Source organism: Chrysochloris asiatica, unplaced genomic scaffold (genome assembly GCF_000296735.1).
Source record: "Chrysochloris asiatica unplaced genomic scaffold, ChrAsi1.0 scaffold00038, whole genome shotgun sequence".
NCBI lineage: Eukaryota > Metazoa > Chordata > Mammalia > Afrosoricida > Chrysochloridae > Chrysochloris > Chrysochloris asiatica.
In genome coordinates, this window is record NW_006408556.1 from 10,040,810 (window position 1) to 10,060,733 (window position 19,924).

Sequence of the window (19,924 nt, forward strand, 5' to 3'; positions counted from 1 at the left end):
TGGAATCTCTGAGTCTAAATGGACTCAAAAGCAACTGGTACGGGTTACTCTGAGGCTATCTGATTTTTGAGACTTCTAGCTGGGAGCCTGTGGTTGGGTCTTGGATGTTCCCATGGGCCTTATGAAAGGGAGGCAGGAATAATCTTCAGGGAAGTCACAAGTGGGAGAGGTGTCCTCAGGAATATAAACACACGCAAGACTGTCAAAAACACAGTCCCTTAAAAGGGCTACTATGCAGTGTTCCCCTGGGTGCTCAGCCCCTCCTCTGTAGGGATGGTACTTCCTGTTTGGAGGATCTGTGTCAATGTCTTCCCTAGTCCCGAGAGTCACTGCCCTTGCTCCAGAGAGACATTTAAAATATTTAACCAGTATAATAGGAGTTCTGGTGGTACACACAGTTAAGTGCTTCATTGCTAGCAGAAAGGTTGGTAGTTCAAACCCACCCAGTGCCTTGGTTGGAGAAAGACCGAGGCACTGCTCCTGTAAAGACCACAGTCTAGAAAACTCTATGGGGCAACTCTATTCTGTCACATGGGGCTGCTGTGAGTCAAGACGAAATTGACTTGATGGTGCCTACCAATAGTAACACAGTTAGGGGACCGAACAGTCAGAAAATCATGGCTATACACAGATGGTGGATGACTGTGGTAGTATGTGCCAGTTGTGTACCAGCCACCTGGTAAAACCTGATAAAGACCCAATGAACCAAAAGCTAAGAATGATAAGGAGAGAGACTGCGGAAGGAAGAGAATTGGAGAGGTGAAGGCAGAAAGAGGAGCTCGCAGGTCCCCCCAGACACCTACCTGTCCTTCCCTAGAATCCTACCATGCTCTCAACCCTGCCTCAGAAGTTGCAGTTCCGTTTTAAAGGCCGATGAAGCTAAGGGAACCTGGTCTGTGTTCTGCAGTGTCCTCCCAAGTGACAATGATCAGAAGACCCTAAGGTAGCCCAGTCCTATCTGCCTATGTAATTGACATAGTATTAGCACTGACAGTTGCCAACCAGGGCTTTATGTCTCCCTTCGCCTTGGTCACTAAACATCGGGCCTCACGGAATACACTAAAATCACTGTTCCTCTTCACCACTGCATACTAAGATTGCTGCCTTCATCTGCAGGCTGCTTATCTTACACTCTGTCTCTGGCTACTGTGCCCTTTTGTACTTCACAATGGTGTTTGATTGCTTATCAACCACAAGCAGTTAAAGATTTCAATCAATACTTCCAACGAATTAATAAAGACCCCTTTTACCACCTTTCCCAGAAGAACAGTTAGTTTCTGTTTGGCCAAGCAATATTTATTGTGTATCTATTAAGGGTGATGCATTATATTATCTATAGAAATGAGGGCAGGTCAAAGAAACAGAAAATACAGCCCCTGCTTTCACGGAGCTTTCACTGTAGCTGTGGAGAGCCAATAGAAAGGATGATTGGTAATACAAAGCTACTTTAGATAATGTGTGCATGAGACTATCCCAGGTCTATTAAAAAGTCTGTCACAAAGTTTATAGAGAAAGATAAAATGAAATTGGCTAAGAGTTCTAGAATGACACTTAAAATGGATCATGATTTACCTAAGGGACCGGGTCAGATTAAAATTATTAGCTAGATAGTCAGGGTTTAGGAAATCAAGCAACATTCTTCAGAGGTTATCTTGGGTTCACTAAGAACATGTTATAACAAATTTTCCTTGTTTTCTTTTTTCATATGGTTGTGTAGTGGTTATGAATGGGGCTGCAGAGCTCAAGGTCAGCAGTTCAAAGCTACCAGCTGTTCCGTGGGAGAAAGATGAGGCATTCTGCTCCCGTAAAGATTTACAGCCTCAGAAACCCTGTACAGGGTCGCTATGAGTCGGAACCGACTCCATGGCACAACACCACCACCACCACAGCTTGGTTCAAGGGAATGTATAAAAATCTTGAATCCTTCAAGCCTTTAGGAAAACTCACTTTATGGTGTCTATGTGGTGGGGTCCATAAACTAAACACAAGACTGAGAACCATAACGTTGGTGGCTCAAGCACACCAGCTGCTCTGCAAGAGAAAGATGAGGCTTTCTGTTCCTGCAAAGATTTACAGCCTGGAAAAGCCATGGATACAGGGTCCCTTTGAGTTGTAACCAACTCAATAATACTTAACAGCAACAACAAAATAGAAAATTAGATAAGAGCATGATTATATAGACTCAGGGTTGGTTGAAGATCTGTCAGCTTTGAGTATTGATAAACAGTTCTCTGATGTTCCAAGAGAAAGTCATTATGTCACCAGGATCTAGCTATGTCCTTGTCATGGCCAAAATGTATAGCAATGAGGTGGGTGAAGACCATGAGGGCATTCCGATCATTCTGTTAGTGACTTGAATCTAGGAGAAACAGGTAAGAATGAAAATATCTTGACCCTAAACGGATGATAATCGAGTCCTGATGTAGCATTATAGTATGAGCACTGGATTGCTAACCAAAAGGTTGGCAGTTCAAACCCACCAGCTGCTCCCTAGAAACCCTTTAGAGACTCTCTATGAGTCAGAACCAACTCAACGGCACTTGACATCAAACTGATGATATAATATTCAACAGAGATAAAGGCAGAATCCTCTATCTGTGTCCAAAAATATAAGATATGCAGCTACAGAATGTGGAGACTCTGATTGGGCAGTGGTTTGGTGTGTGAGCTATGAACTCTTTACTTAGCACACTCAGCGTGCTTGCAAGCATGTTTAGGAAACAGTGGTCAAGGATATTTTGGGAAGCTTGTGTGCTGATAGCTGATCTTAATCTACTTAGAGGTTGTGATGCCTTCAATGACTGGGGTCAGTGTCCTTCTCAAACTGGTGAGCTGGAAATTCTTTCAGTGACAAGCCAAAGACTTAACCCTTTCTGCTCCAATGACTACACACCCCTACCCCTCACCCTGCAAACATATTGATGTCCACCATTCATTCCTCTCTTTGGCCAAATTGACGATTTTTGGTCTCAGTTGGAATAACAGGCAGATTTGATCAGATTTTATTGATTAGGCTGAACACTATTCCAATGGCCTAGCCCAGGGTTCATTCTAATGACTGTCTCATGTGAGCCCTCTGAGGGTGGGGAACAAGTGCCTTGTTGATATTTTGTATTCACTTGGGCCTGCCTGGGGATAGTAGGCAGGGCAGAAAGCTGTGCACATCCCAGAAGCCTTCCATCCTGTGTTCCTCTGGAGTCACCTACTCTAGGAGCCATGCCATCTAATTACCCCTGGTTCTCCTCTGCGAGCATACTTCAGCCCTCCCCTCCCTGTGTGGATGATGCCCTTAAATCAGGCATCCCCTAAAAGGATCAAACGAGTAAGTGAGCTCTGCTGAAAACAGATCTACCAGAGAACATGGACAGGGGACAGGATTCCTGTCTGCACAGTCATGGGGAGAGTAAGATGAGCTCCAGCTTTGACTGTCCGGAAGTCACATTCTGTGCCTACAGCCCTCCTCTCTTTTCTGGTGCCAAGGAGGGCAAATCTGAAAGTGTGGCAGGAAACACTGGGGAGGCAATGAGGGAAGAAATGAGAATGCCTCCCGGAGAAGGAACTGGTAGAAACCCAGAGAGCTTTTAGGAGAAGGGAGGGCCTTATGTTCTGGGTTGAGAACGCCGGCAGTCTATAGGACAGAGGATTGTTAGCTTGCCTGACCACTGTGTGCTCTCTGTTCTCCTGTCCAGATCACGATGAGGACCTAGGGTAGCTGCCTGCTGACCCCCGGCCTGCAGTGACCATGGCCCCCCGCAAGAGGAGCCGCCATGGCCTGGGCTTCTTGTGCTGCTTTGGGGGCAGCGACCTCCCTGAGATCAACCTCCGGGACAACCAACCTCTGCAGTACATGGAATTCTCCAGCCCCATCCCAAATCCAGAGGAGCTGAACGTCTGCTTCGCCGAGCTGGTGGTCAGTGTGGGGGCTGGAAGGAAGGTGTTGACAGTGGGGAGAAGGATGGATGGATCTTCCCCTCTCATAACTGTGCTTGGGGCTGAGTTGGTCCCCCAGGGAACTTCAGTTGTGTGGTAGAGACCGAATCACTCAATGAGGGGGGAGGGCTGCCATAAATGTGTTCTGAAAAAAATGGACCAATCTCCTATTTCCTTTGGCTACTGGACATTGTCATATAGCAATCAATCCAACAAAGAATGGGGGCAGATCAAGGACTTTTGTGGAAAAGAGCAGTGAGGAATCTCCAGGAAACCCAGAACATTTGGCACCTTTCTCTCTCTTCGGCAACCTGGAATTTCCCTGGGGCCCCTTTATCTCAGAAACAAGCAGAGAGACAGAGTAGAAGTCTAAAGGCAGACACTAGGTATCTTTGAGCAAACAGAGATGCCTGTTGTGTATACCTGGAACCTAATTTGGGTCCAGGATGATAATATTCTGTGTGTAGCATTTGAGCATTGATGCATTTGAGTTATGGATTGCCAAAAGAACAAACAAATCTGTGTTGGAAGAAGTACAGCCAGAATGCTCCTTGGAAGCCAGGATGGCCAGACTTTGTCTCTCAAAAATATAATCAAGAAGGACCAGTACCTGGAGAAGGACATCAAGCTTGGTAAAGTGGAGGGTCAGCGAAAAAAGAGGAAGACCCTCAGTGAGATGGATTGGCGCACTGGGGGAGCAGCAATGGGCTCAAGCATAGCAACGATTGTGAGGTTGGCACAGAACTGGGCAGTGTTTCGTTCTGTTGTGCATAAAATCGCTATGAGTCAGTACCAACTCAATGGTTTCTAACAACAACAAGAAGCCAGGGTCACTAGTGCCAGCTCTTTCTGGCACTATGATGCCCACCAGCTCTTTCTGGCACTATGATGCCCACCCAGACAGTGCATTGCAACTTATGAGAAGCCCCCTGTGTGAAACGTTGTACTATGACCTGAAAGAGACAGAATTAGGGGGAAAAAAACACAATTTCTCACCCTGGAGGTCTGATGGTGGAGGCAGAGCCTGAACATCAAGGAGTGTCCTAGGCCAAGAAGGCAGGCCTACACCCAGGGCTCAGGCATGGACACTGGCATGAGTCCGTGAGCCAGCTCCCCTATGATGAATTATTGGTCACTCATCCTCATGGAGGGCTAGCAGTAGACAAGCCTATGGTTTGGTATGTGGTTTCATACTTATGTTTGATAATGAATATGTCAGACTAAGGTAATCCAGACCTATACATAACAGTCCCAGAAGATGGGACCGTGCAGGTTAAAAGAAGTTGCCCAACTTTCCTCAAAACTTCAGGTTCAGAAAAACTCATTGCTGCCTTGATTTACACCTTGCCTCAGCATAGGAGGAGGAGAAACAAAGCATTTAGTAATGTAGAATAACATTTGAAGTCTAATGGTGCTTGTCAGGGACATTTTCTGGCATAGTGTGTGGATTTTGAAAGAAAAGAAATGCCAAGAGTTGTTCTTTTTATCGGCCCTTGTATTCAAACAATATTTTTTGAAAATCTTCAGTGGGAAAGACACCTTGCAAAGCACTTTGGCAAAAGCCAAGATAAATCAAATAAGTCTTGTCTGAAAGGAGATATGGTATTTTCAGTCGCCTAATATGCTTGTGATTTGCAGCCTAGGAAACCCTGTGCAGGGTCACTATGAGTCGGAACTGACTCCACGGTACTTAACAACATCAATATGCTGGTGAAAGCTGCATGATGAATAAGGAAGACCAAAGAAGATTTGATGTATTTGAATTCTGGTGTTGGCAAAAAAATAATGCATATGTCATGGACTGCCAGAAAAATTAATAAGGTACTTACTGTGTTGGAAGAAGTATAACCAGCAGGCTCCTTAGGAGAAAGGATGGCAAGACTTTTTAATCTCATGTACTTTGGGCAAGTTATTGGAAGAAACCAGTCGCTGGAAAAGTACCTCATACTTGGTAAAGTAGAGGGTCATCAGAAAAGAAGACGATCGTCAAGGAGATGAATTGACAGTGCTAGAACAATGGGCCCAAACATAACAAAGATTGTGCGGCTGGAGCAGGTCTAAGCAGTTGTACACAGGGCCGCTATGAGTTAGGCTGACTCAATGGCAGCTATCGACATAACAACACTAAGGAGACTAAGTATCAAATAAATAACAAATACTTCCAGGGCTGCTGTGCACTGAGCCCTAGGAACACCCTAGATATTCCCTGATGAGCAATGGCTCCCGCCTCCAAGGACACAAAGTCTAGCAGAGAAGACTGGTTTTGAACAGAAATGAGATGGTCGCCTCAAAGCAATGACATTTCCACTGAGATCTGAAGGTGGAATGATGGTTAGAAAGGTGATGAGGGTGTGGATCAGGGATGAAGGATCCACGCAAAAGAAACAGCACATGTGAGAGTCTCAAGTCAGAAAACAGCTGAGTCCTCTTGGGAGACTCTATGAAGAGCAGAATAACTAAGACTTTGGATTTCATTCTAAAGACTAGTGCCTTTAAGCAGGAGTTTGAGATGATCTGATCTACTTTTCTAAAGGATCGTTCAGGAGCCTTTATTAAAGAAGAGTTCTCATTAGACTCTGGAGATAACGGTAGTCATCTAAATTAGGGAGAATGCAACCTTGGACTAGGATGTTGGCAGTGAAGATAGAGAGAAGCAGGCAGATTCAAGACCTAGTTGGGAGGACCGGGTGAGACTAGTAAATGAGTAGGAAACAAGTAAGCCCCAGGTTTCAGACTTGAGAAACTAGGTGAATGTTAGGGCCCTGTACAGGACAGGGCAAACGGGAGGAGACTCAGGTTTGGGGACTGGAGTGATGAGTTTAGTTTACATAATCTCTCCGTGCCTCGGTTTCCTCATTTATAAAATAGTTTGTGGTAAGTTTCAAATAAGTGAATAAATATGTGTGGAGTATACACGGCAGACATCAAAGTAGTTGGATCTGAGGCAGTTGGATCTGAGGGTCTGGAGCTCAGGAAACTAGTGGGAGAGAGGCACCGATGTCAGAGAATTTGGCATAATAACTAAGTCCGGAGCCTTCACTCACAGAGAAGGAGTAGAAGGAGGAGAGAAAAGGCCATTGTGGTTCTCTGAGGAATTACCACACTTGAAGAGAGGATGGAAGAGAAGTCATCAAAGGACCCCAACACAGAAGATGGGGAGAAGCTGGAGGGAACCCCTCAAAGTGTGGTTGTTGAAGAAACCATGAAAGAGGGACTCACTAAGAAGTGTGTGGTCAGAGTCATATGCTGAGTAAAGAGTTGTCCATTGATAAGCTACTGAAATTGAGGCATAGATTTAATGATGGAGACTGCTGGTGAGAAGAGACAAGTGCATAAAACAACCAGAACATCAAGGTTGAACATAACTTGTATGGAATTCAAGAAGGGGGAGATTGTTTGTATGCAGTCTGTGGAAGGCTTGTACAGAGCTGACTTTCAGCAATGGGAATTAGACTAGAGTCCTGGTATGGTGCTGTGGGTTAAATGTGCTGAACTGCAAAGTTGGTTTGAACTGCAAGCTCAGAAGTTCAAGCTCAGCTGCTCCTTGGAAACCCTATACAGGGTCGCTATGGGTTGAAACCGACTCGACAGCCCTTAACAACAAGAACAACAACGTGGCAATTAGACTAGACTAGTGGGGCTGGAAGATAAACACTGGATTGCAAGGTCAATTTGAACTGCAAGATTGGAGATTCAAACTCACCAGCCACTCCTTGGAAACCCTAAAAGAATAGGGTCACTATGAGTCAGAACCGACTCAATGGCACTACAACGACTTAAGGTGGTTGGACAGGAAGGACAGAACTAATAGCCTAGCAAAGCATGGAGGTCAAAGAGGTGCAGGGCTTATGCTGGGAATGTATGGTGCCCCTAACTCTAGTTGTCTCGTTCTTTCTGATTTCGAGGAAATGCTATGGAAACCTCAAACATGGCTCTGAGAATGTTGTCTAAGGATATTCCTGGGATGTATAGAGAATGGTTAGAGGGAAGAATCTTTGTTTGGCACTAAATCTGCAGAAGTCTTTCATTCCAAGGCATAGGAAACTGATGGGCATTCTTTCATGTAAGTCTCTACTGTCCAGTATGGTAGTCACTGGCCACATGGAACACTGAACATTTGATGCGTGGCTTTCCTGAACAGAGATGAGCTCAGCATGAAATGCATGTTCGATTTTAAAGACTTAGTTGCAACAACAAAAAACAAAAACCCTTAAAATATGTCATTGATAATGTTTACATTGATTTCATGATGAAATGATGATATTTCTGATTAGATGAAGTCAAATATATTATTAAAATTACATTTCACCCATTTCTCTTTCCTTTTTTGATGTGACAAGAACAAAAATTAAATATACGGTGCTTGCATTGTATTTCCATTGGGCAGTTGTGATCTAAGTGAAGAAAAGTCTTGACTGTTTTCTCTTGAATAAACGGTTTAGGGAAAAGGGTCTAGCTATGGAGATGAACTACCCTGCTCCAGTGAGGTGCTTACACATCTTTAGCTATTGCTTTCATTGTTCATCACCTTTGCAAATATGAAAGTTTGTGATATCATGCTTTGTTTTCTTAATGTTTTACTTTTTGATAAGGAAAGAGCCATTATAATTGCATCCAAACGGTCAGTTTTTTATGACCCATAACTGTTTCTTTGATGAGCCACAGCATTGCTCATTAACCACGCAAGAAGGAAGCTTCAAGAAGAGCTTTGTAAGGGCATCTAGCACAGTCAAATGTATAAAGTTACCTAAACTTAATTCGAGAGTCACCCTAAATTTGATGAAACTTCTCAGTTCTTCTCCTTGGAAAGTGTACACCAGTGTGGTGAGGTTCTGTGTCTCTGGCTGTGGACAGCCAAGTCTTGGTTGTGCAGTGGGAGAAGGCTGCCTCCAATCACCACTACCTTCATGGGGAACAGATCAGTGACTCCTTTGGTGTGGTTTGTCCTTTCTGCTCTACCGAGTATCTTGTCTTCACCAGCTCTCCCTGGTCCATGCTGGGACCCACACAGAAGTTAGGGCAACCAGAGAATTGCTGGGAGAGATTCACAGATCAGAAAAACTTGAAAGATGGGAACTGTGGATCTAAGAATGAGCAGAACTCAATCTGTAGACTGAATACTATCTATCTTAAGCCTGGACTTAGGGTGTTGACGAAAGGAGGTCAAGGCAAGAGAAGGAAGACAAGAAATGATGGGTGAAAGGGTTAGTGGCTTGTAAAGCAATACAGGAAACAGGGCCTGGAGAAGAAGGAAGGTGGATTTGGAGAGACAAGGGGCCGGGAACCGGAAGTAAGGAAGCTTGGGTAGAAGAGGCGCGTGATTGAGACAAGGGGATTAGAAGTGAACTACGGGAAAAGGAATCTCTCTGTCATATCTTTCATGTTCTTTGGAGAGAAGATAATAAGGCTGAGGGCTGGCTTTCAGGGGACTTCAGTTTCTAACCTCAACCATCTCTGGGTTTCAGACATTGCTGTATTTTTGTCTTTGTAGGATGAATTGGATCTCACGGACAAAAACCGGGAGGCTGTGTTTGCACTGCCTCCAGAGAAGAAATGGCAGATCTACTGCAGCAAGAAAAAGGTGCACATCTGACCCCCTTCTACTGTTACCAAGGGGTCCACACTTCTGGGAGTTCTTACCTTCATCACCCCTCATTCATTCAATAGGTGTTACTATATCAGCGATGGGAGGAACAGTAATGTATAAAACAGAGAACTAAGGAAAGAGACAGAGGGTGGGAGGAAGATGAGGAGGGAGAGAGAAAGAGAGGAGAGAAAATAAATTCCAGGGGCAGTTAAGCATGTCTCACGAGTTCCCACTTTACAAATTGATTAATTTGGCATTCCCTGAAGTTGAGGTTTTTAAAGCTCCAGTTGAGGTTTTTAAAATGGTTTGTTAAAATAGAAGGGTATATTTCACTACCTCTCAACTCAAATTGTGTGTAGCTTCCCACCCACTTTCAAGCTCTTCTTTCTTCCCTGATAACACGTCTTCTTTCTGTAACACTACCTCGCCACACCTGTCTTACCTTGAATGATGTCTAGTCATGTTTAATAACTCAGCCTAGTAAGCTCAGACAAACCCACCCCACAAGTCTGAGAAGATGCCACTTCTCCTGGGCTTCCGTGGTTAACTACTCAGTTCTACCACGGAGCATCGATCATTCTACCTCTGGCACTAGATTGTTGTATCCAAGGCAGAGGTTCTGAGATTGCACTTGGGTCTCAGCACAGTGTTTGGTGTTTAGGAGGTGCTCATTAAATGTATGAGGAATGAATGGAAATGTGTTGAGCCAACCAAGGCCGGAAAGTATGTGTTTGCTCATGCAGTTGGTTCTGGAGGTCAGATTACACTTCCCATTTCTAAAACAAGGCAGAAGACAGAAGTCTTAGCCTTGAGTCATGGATATTTTAACACCTCTGCCCACATGAAGTTCTGAAAACAAGACAGTACTCTAGAATCTGGATTCTGTGAAACAAAATAGTAAAACTCAAGTGGATATGGCTGCAGGAGACAGGCATAGGCCAGGACAGCTGGCTGGCAGAGAGGTGGCTGTTTGGTGAGGTTTCTAGAGGTGGGAAGCATTCATACAGATTTGGAAGCAGGAGATTGGCAGAAAGATGGTGAGAGTTCAAAGGTCCAGGGCCCAGGGACAGGAATGAACACGGTCTGTGTGATGCTCAGATGCACACTTATTTGGTTGGAGAAGAGGGCTAGACTTTCAATCCACATTAAGTTTCATTAACCTCCCATCATTCCTGCTCATGTTGTTCTAAGTGCTGTCTAGTCTTCTGACTCATAGCGATCCTGTATAGGGTTTCTGAGGAGACACTGGTGAGCTTGAGCTGCCAACTTTGTGATTCAAACTGACCTTGCATTTCAGCTCATTAACCCAAAGTACCATTGAGTCTTTTCTCTTGGGACCTGAGAGCTGAGCCAGCGGCCCTCTGATCTGTGCTCTGCACGTATCCCCTCATTCAGAAAAGTGTGATGATCACATTAGAGGCTCATGAGGGCTTCTGAGTTTCCAACAGGACCTTAGGAGTTTTTCCACCTCTCTTTTTGTTGTTAAGTTACTATTTATTGAGCATCTACTATGTATCAGGCATTACACCAAATGCTTTTACCAGAAAATAAACTGGAAAGAAGAAAAAATAGAAGCATAAGATGCAAGCACACATTTTTATGAGATGCAACAGACATAAAATTATACTTTATTGAGCATCAGCAGAACTCATATAGTTAAAGGGAAAAGATAAGAATTTTTAAAAAATGGCACACAGCTTTCATTAAAAATTGTATACATGCAAAGTTTTTGCCCATGCCCTTGCCTGGTGGGGAGATTAAGCATTTCTTATTCCAAGGAAGAAATGGGAAGTTAGCACATTTCCAGAAGTCACCTCATCTGGGATAGGCTGGGAAATGAATCCCTCTATTGATAGCGAGTAGGCCTGCCTTGCCTGTTGGTCCATGCTATCCTTTTTCTTGTTCCAGGAGCAGGAGGACCCCAACAAGCTGGCGACCAGCTGGCCTGACTATTATATCGACCGTATTAACTCCATGGCTGCGGTGAGCAGTCCCTTGCTTTTGCCTGACATCATGCTACGTACCTTGCCCTGACATTGAAAGACTTAGCAGGAAGTGACCCTCAAGATGTATCCCCCTACCCTTCCCTCTTCCTCAGGTCCCACTCGATGAGGCTCAGCGGCCTTCTGAATATACCCAGGGTCTTGTGATGATCCCACAATCCCCACTCTGTGAGGCTTCAGGTCACAACCATTTAAACACTTATGAATCCACTTAGGTGTCAAACATGATTGGGAAATAGGCTGGGCCCATAATTCTCCCCATTTTAAAGATGAGAAAACTGAGGTCTAAGACTAGAACCTGGTCCTTAGAGTCTCTTCTCACTGGATCATTTTGTCTTAATAAACCCTTCCTTGAGGCATCACCCTTTTTAAAACAAGGGTGACCCCAAGGTCACACCTGGGCTGGAAATATTAGGGCAGCGGGAGACCTTTGCACCTTTCTACCCTCTGGCTCCACAGATGCAGAGCCTGTATGCGTTTGATGAGGAAGAGACGGAGATGAGGAACCAGGTCGTGGAAGACCTGAAGACAGCTCTCCGGACGCAACCCATGAGGTTGTCACTCTGGTTCAACTTCCCTTGTTTCCTTCCACATCCCTTCACCCAATTGGCTCCCCCTCAACTTCCTGTGGCTTCACACAATTCTCTGTCCCCAACTTGGTCCACACCATATGACTTCTCAGCACCCATCATCTTCTCTGTCAAAGTGCTGAGGGAGGCTTCTGGGGCTGGGCATGTTGGGGATGAGGGGAGATTTACATGGGAAACTTGAGAAAACCTTAGGTGTGAAGAGTTATCTGAAGAGAAATTGAGGACATGTGCTTATTTTCCTTGGGAGGCTAGAACAGGAAGTCAGTCAAATGGAGAAGGTGTCTACAAAGACCTTCCTGAGAATGAAGGGGTGAGTGCCTCAGCCAAGGAGGAGGTTAGTGTGGATTGAGAAATACTCCCACCACTAGGGGGAGATGGCATCTACAGATATGCTTCCTCCAGCTAAATAGTTTTAACAGAGGCAAAGAAAAGGTGTCCTAAAGACCATAAAAGGAGCTCTGGTAGCGTAGTGGTTACGAATCGGGCTGTGAACCACAAGGTCAGCAGTTCAAAACTACCAGCTATTCCGCGGGAGAAAGATGAGGCTTTCTGCTCCTGTAAAGATTCACAGCCTTGGAAACCCTATACAGGGTCACTATGAGTCGGAACCGACTCCACGGCACACAACAACAACAAAGACCATAAAAGAACCCCAACACCTCTTCCCTTCCCAGACCACACAGCGCAGAAAGCCAGAAAAGGACCAAGAGAAACAAGAGGTTTCTCTTGGGTTTGGGTCTGCCCAGTGGTGTGCTGTGACTAGCTCATAGCAGCTTGTGAGAGCTAACTGTTCAATTTTTAGGAATTTTGTAAGCCAGTTGTTAAGTATACCTATGATTAAAAATGAGAATATATAAGGTTATAATTAAATAGACTGCATACAAAACAAAGGTAATAAACACTGAAACCTTCTCACTACCTAACTATTGGACTGCAGTTTACCACGGTCGTCAATAATACTCTCTTGAGTTTATTTCCATCCATGTTATCTTCATGGTGGAAATACTATATAATGTTGCGCTATTCTACATCCTTTATGAACTACATGCTCAGTGATGTCTCATTTGTTATTGTTGTTGTTAAATGATGTCCAGTTGGTTCTGACTCATCTCCACCCTGCACGGGGTTTCCAAGGAGCAGCTAGTAGGTTTGAACCACCAACTTTGCAGTTAGAGGTCCAATAGTTATCCTACAGCGCCACATCAGGACTCTGGATGTCACGTTGTCATTGTTATTAAGTGCTGTGGAGTTGGGTCTGACTCATAGTGACTCTGTATAGGGTTTCCAATGAGCAGCTGGTGGGTTTGAACTGGTGACCTCATGGTTTGTAGTCCAGTGCTGATCCACAGCACCACACCAGGAGTCCACCTCTGCCCTAGGAGCTTGCAAAAAGACCTTCATGGAGAATGGGAACATCCTAAGCCCACTTTTATTCTCTAGTAGGGGTGTAACCTGGGATGAGAAGAGGATAGAGTAAAGAGTTAGGAGATCAGGAAATAAAGAGACCAAGGGTTGGCGGCACAGCCTCTGACTCCCCAATTTCTCAAGCCCCTCAGTGTACAAAGATGACTGCCTTCAGAGTGAGTGAATGAGGGAGTGTGTGGAAATTAACGACCTGGTCATAGGATGAATCACTCTGACATATTTGCAGGGTCCCTTGACTGGGCCATTCATATATACACATACACACTCACACTCACACTCACACTCACACACACTCACTGTGAAGGCTGTCAGGCTCATCTTCCACCTCCATTGATTTCTCTTTCCCTTAATAAAATTTAGATGACACAATTTACACACAGTTACTGTGAAAATGTTGTGGAATAATCATTTATAAAAGCATATAATAGCAAAAAGTAAGACAAAACAAAGCCATCTCATGCTAACAGTTTAACAATTGGAGGGTGTCTTTCTGTTTTCCTAGGCATATTTTGTATAATATAAAAATACACACAAATACCCTTCTGGGGATATTGATTATGTATAGTGGTTTCCTCAGTTTCATTTGTGACGATCTTGTTGGCTTATCAATTATTCTAGTAAATTAAAGGCTTGAAACCTTTCTTTGTGCATATGGCAGGGAGTGGGAGGGTGTCTTTGACACCTGGGTGAAAACGATGGCCCATTGATCAGAATAACATTTAGAAATAGTAAAATAGATAGGATTTAAAAATAAACACATTCAATTACTTAACATATTACAAATTTCGGGAGATAGCAGTGTGTTCCTTTATGCCTCAAACAGCATAAACTAGCAGCAGATCTGATAGTCACCATAATAATGAAATACTGATGAGTACAAATGATATTTTGAAATACTTGTAACAACTGTAATTTGATATGAAAATAACTGTGATTTCTTTGGATGATATGAGTCACAGTTTCTGCTACCATTTATTGCCTACGTTCATCATTGAAGGAAGTGCTAAGTTTCAGTTGGAGGTTAACAAACACACACACAAAAAAAGGTTTTTTTTTTTCTCATCTATGGTCATGGCCTCCCATTAGGAGTCCTGGTGTGGTGCTGTAGGATAAAGCATTAGACTGCAAGATCGGTTTGGACTGCAAGGTCGGTGGTTCAAACCCACCAGGTGCTCCTTGGAAACCCTATACAGGGCTGCAATGAGTTAGAACTGACTCAAGGGTATTTAGCAACAGCAAAAACAACTGGGGCGCAGACTCCAGGATAACCCATGCATTAAAGGGTTCTTAATGTTTTCTGCTGACATTCGAGATAAATACTCTCTTCTTTTCTTAATGATCCCTTTGAAAAGTCGTTTCCCAAACCTTGGACCTCAATGGCACCAATAGATCCTGTGTCTGGAAGTTCTTCTTGTATTCAGACTGGAATTCTCTTAATGGAGTGAGTCTTCAGAAATCTTTGAGGTGCAATTAGGTTAAACATCCTTAATAATTATTATGATCATCTTCTTCACACACACACCTTCATATCTATGGAATAGACAGTCAATGAGATGCTTAAAATGCAGGTTAAATGTTAGTCTTTGGTGAGGATAGGAGAGATTTCAGTGCTTTTGATAAACTTTATAAAGGAACTTTGGGAGGTCTGGTAGCGTAGTCACAAATCAGGCTGCTAACCTCAAGGTCAGCAATTTGAAACCACCGGACATTCCTCAGGAGAAAGATGAGGCTTTCTGCTCCCTTAAAGATTTACAGCCTCTGAAACCCTCTGCAGGGTCACTATGAGTTGACTCCATGGCAAATCACCACGACCACCATAAAAGAACCTAGTATAGGTAGGACACAGTGCATGGTGGTACTCAAACAATGCGGGTAATAACTATTTGCAAAACCTACGTGGGATGGTATGCAACATGTATAATAATTTTGCTAATGGCTCTTGCTGGGGTAGGTTTGTGACCCGCTTCATCGAGCTGGAGGGCTTGACCTGTCTGCTGAATTTCCTCCGGAGCATGGACCATGCCACCTGTGAGAATCGCATCCACACCTCCCTCATTGGCTGCATCAAGGCACTGATGAACAACTCGCAGGGCCGGGCACATGTGCTTGCCCAGCCAGAGGCCATCAGCACCATTGCGCAGAGCCTGCGCACCGAGAACAGCAAGACCAAGGTGGCGGTTCTGGAGATCCTAGGGGCCGTGTGCCTGGTGCCCGGGGGCCACAAGAAAGTGCTGCAGGCCATGTTACACTACCAGGTGTATGCGGCAGAGCGGACGCGCTTCCAGGTGAGGGGTCTGGTGGAGGACAGGGGCACCAGCCAGGTGGGGCAGATGCGGTGTTACATCCTGAGGGTGAGGGCTGAGGATTCTTTGTGGCAGAGACTTGGGGTAAAGGGAGGTAATGTGGGCTGCAAGGAGCTCTTGGCACAAGGTAGAAGGCAGAGTACTGGGACCCAGAGGGGCCTTACGAGTTAAATCCCTCTTTAAGGCTTTGACTGAGAAAATGGGATTGTCTCCCTCACTAGGTCACAAGCCTCCCTCTGAGGCCAGGATATTGATTTGTGTTATTTTGTGGTTTCTGTGTGGTTCTGTAAGGAGCTCTGGTAGCATAGGGGTTATGAATCAGGCTGTGAACCACCAAGGTCAGCAGTTCAAAACTACCAAGCTGTTCCACATGAGAAAGATGAGGCTTTCTGCTCCCGTAAAGATTTACAGCCTTGGAAACCCAGTACAGGTTCACTATGAGTCGGAACCGACTCCATGACATATAACCACCACCACCACATGTGATACTGTAGGATTAGCACTAGGACTTTGAACCACAAAGTTAGTGGTTCAAACCCATCAGCTGCTCCTTAGACACCCTATACAGGGTTGCTATAAGTCAGAACCAACTCCATGGTACTCATCAATAACATAGCTCTCTGGTGTGGTGCTGCAGGATCATCACTGGACTGTGAACGAAAAGGTCGATGGTTCAAATCCACTGGCCGCTCCTCAGAAACCCTGTACAGGGTCGCTATGAGTCACAATTGACTTGATGACACTTAACAACAACATAGCTTTGAAGGAGTCCTGGTATAGCACTGTAGGCTAAACAACAGACTCTTAATCACAAGGTCGAAGGTTCAAACCCACCAGCCCCTCCTCAGAAACCCTATACAGGGTTGCTATGAGTTGGAACTGGCTCACTCTCACTAAAAAACAAAAAACAACATAACTCTGACAAAGCCCAGGTAGCATAGTGGGTTACATTTTGACTTGCGAACCACAAGGTCAGCAGTTTGAATCTATTAGCCACTCTGTGGGAGAAAGATGAGGCTCTCTGCTCCAGTAAAGATTTACTGGAATCTTAGTGTGGTGCTGTAAGGAGATCTAGTAACATAGTGGTTACGAATTGGGCTGTGAACCTTAGGGTCAGCAGTTTGAAACTACCAGCTGTTCTGCAGGAGAAAGATGAGGCTTTCTGCTCCCGTAAAGATTTACAGCCTCAGAAACCCTGTACAGAGTCGCTATGAGTTGGAACCGACTCCACGGCACATAACAACAACAACAACAGTTTGGCACTGTGGGTTAATGCGCTGGACTGCAACGCCGTTTGAACCACCAGCGTTGAAAATGCAAGCTCACCAGCCACCCGTTGGAAACCCTATACACCGGTCACTATGGGTCGGAACTGACTCAATGGCACTTAATAACAACAGCAAAGATTTATAGGGTCGCTATAAGTCACAACCAAGTTGATGGCACACAACTACCACCACCACCACCATTGTAGCTCTGAGCTCAGCACCTGGCTTATTATAGGATTTCGGTCAAGAACTGTTGAATTGAACAAAATTACTGGGGTCAAGATGAGGCCCTGTGTCTGAGTCTGTGCCCACTGTGGGGACATTGGAATCAGTCCTGGGAGCTCAGGGCATGCTATTCTCTTTTTGCTTCCCTGCTGTAGTAAAGCAGTAATGTGGCAGGCAGTAATGTGAGCATAAAGTGTCAGTACAGAGCCTGCCACTCAGCAAGTACTGCAAACAAAGTGAACTGTCATAATACGGCGGTTTATCCTCCATCATGGGCTATTTGTTCATTCTCTCATCAAACATTTTGAGCTCCTGTTCTCTGCAGAAAGTGACCCCTAGCCCTTTGCAGAAAATGCAAAAGGAGTCACAGTCAGTGTCTCTGCTCTGAAGGGGCTGGGTAAGGAAAACATCCAGCTGTAAACAACTGAAACATAATTCTAACACAGTACTGCCTAACAATATCACGGTGGAGAGGAGGTAAGTCATTACTGAGACTGACGTCTAGAGAGGAAAAGACCTCTTCTTGGCAAATGTATTAGGGGAGGCCCAAGAGAAGCTGGATAAACATCACAGGGTAAAGAGAATGGCTGGGCATCCTTGGGAGCTGGGATGAAAGGAGCAAAGCCTCAGAGGCTGCACTTGTAGTATTCTGAGCTGTGCTCTTCTTCTCTACCCTACCTTTTGCTCCAGACACTGCTGAATGAACTAGACCGAAGTTTGGGGCGATACCGGGATGAAGTGAACCTGAAAACAGCCATTATGTCGTTTATCAACGCTGTCCTCAACGCTGGAGCTGGAGAGGTGAGGCCCCCTTCTCCTGGCCCTTGCTGTGTCCTGACTTCCTGGGTCTGCGGCAGGTAAAGCCTATGAGGGCTTCCCGAGCAAGTGGTAGAGGAATGGGACCCGGGCATCCAGTTGGTGTGACTGCCACCACCATCACCATCTGCAGATTATCCTTATAACCTCATGTCTTCTTCACTGGGGACCAAGAGAGAAGAGCATGTCATGAACTTTGTTGTTACGATGGGCAACACAACATCAGCCAGACCTGGACTGTGTATGTCTTTCAGTCTAGTGTATTTGTGACTCTCAAAACTTGTACTGAAGATGAATTCTGGCTTGGCTTCATCACAGAATTCTTTAGGGTTTTTAGCTAGACTTGGGAACACTCCTGGGGAGTTTTTTACATAGGTATGATCGTACACCATGTGTGTCATGGCTGAAAACATAGACTGCCACTGAACTTGGCTGCTACTGCTGCTCAGGTGGTAGAAGTGCCAGCATTGGCCCTTCTTCATAGAGCTCTGTTGGCCCTCTTTGGAACTGGCTTTTCATCCTCTTCTTCTAGTGAGATGTGGCTTCTGATTTCCCATCTTTTGGGGTATAAATAGAGTGCTCAGACCACAGTGACATTAGAAGAAGAACTTGAAGAACAGGGAAACTCCCAAACTCTAAGGCAATTATACTCCCCACTTGAGGTAAAGTATTGAAGGATAAAAGAACAATTTAAAGACCTCTACATTTCCCTCTTACATACATATACATTCATATATATTTACCTTTTTATTGTGAATTGAGTGAAGGCTTACAGAGCACATCATTACTTTTACATTCAATAAACTCTTCTTTCCTCTGGACAGACTAATAGTTGCACCTTAGTTGGCCGATTAGAACTCCAGAATCAGGAAGAAACAATAAAAAACACAGAGAAAACTGTCAAAGAGTTGTTGGAATAAAACTTCCTTAACATCATGAAAAGTGAGAAGATAAGCATACAAGAAACTGAACGAACTCCTAAACAGGATAGATCCCAAGAGAAAATCACCAAGACATATCATCATACAGCTTTCCAAAGCCAAAGACAAGGAAAGAATCCTGAGAGCAGCTCAGGAAAAATGAAAAGCTACCTTCAAAGAGAACCAATAGGACTAGGCTCTGATTTCTCAGGATAAAGCATGCAAGCAAGATGACAATAGGATGCCATATACAAAACTCTGAACAAAGGAAATCATCAATCAAGAATCATACACCCAGCAAAACTGTACCCCAAATATGATGGTTAAAGTAAAGGAATTTGTAATGACCAGACCAACTTTACAAAACATGCTAAAGGGCGCTCTTTGGACTAAGATTCAACAACAGCAGACAGCAACCTGAGATTGTCATACATGGCAACAGCACCCAGAACTTTATCCAGATATAGAAGTATTTAAGTAAAACAAATGTACTAGACTGAAATAGGGAACCAGAGTTCTCAATCTATAATGAAGTCAACTACAAAGCAAAAGGAGGGAATAGTGTAGACACAGAACTTCCAAATGGCAAATAGATTTCAAAATAAAACAGACTATTTTAAATAAGGAAAAAAATGGGTAAAGGGTAACCTCAAAGAAAATTAATAACCTGCGCATCAAAATAAAAAAGGAAAATCAGAAAGATTTAGTAAACATTAACACAACAGTATGGGTTACATCTCAATGTCAAGAAAACAAAAATCCTCACCACTGGACCAATAAACAACATTCTTATCAACGGAAAAAAAGATTGAAGTTGTCAAGGACTTCATTCTTCTTGGATCAACTATCAACACTCG

The 19,924-nt window shown here is 44.3% G+C and overlaps 1 protein-coding gene across 2 annotated transcripts in view; it reads left to right on the forward strand.

The window, feature by feature from the left end:
• Window positions 1-3,681: 3,681 nt before the first annotated feature.
• DAAM2 (dishevelled associated activator of morphogenesis 2) overlaps window positions 3,682-19,924 on the forward strand; it is a 56,210-nt gene continuing 39,967 nt past the window's right edge. Inside the window, exons 1-6 of one of the 2 annotated variants that reach the window (XM_006860431.1) lie at window positions 3,682-3,910; window positions 9,422-9,511; window positions 11,426-11,500; window positions 11,980-12,074; window positions 15,487-15,820; window positions 18,022-18,132. In XM_006860431.1, coding sequence (XP_006860493.1) covers window positions 3,743-3,910; window positions 9,422-9,511; window positions 11,426-11,500; window positions 11,980-12,074; window positions 15,487-15,820; window positions 18,022-18,132 — 873 coding nt within the window. In that variant the 5' untranslated portion in view covers window positions 3,682-3,742. The remainder of the gene's footprint in view (window positions 3,911-9,421; window positions 9,512-11,425; window positions 11,501-11,979; window positions 12,075-15,486; window positions 15,821-18,021; window positions 18,133-19,924) is intronic. The other variant, XM_006860432.1, reaches the window with a different exon arrangement.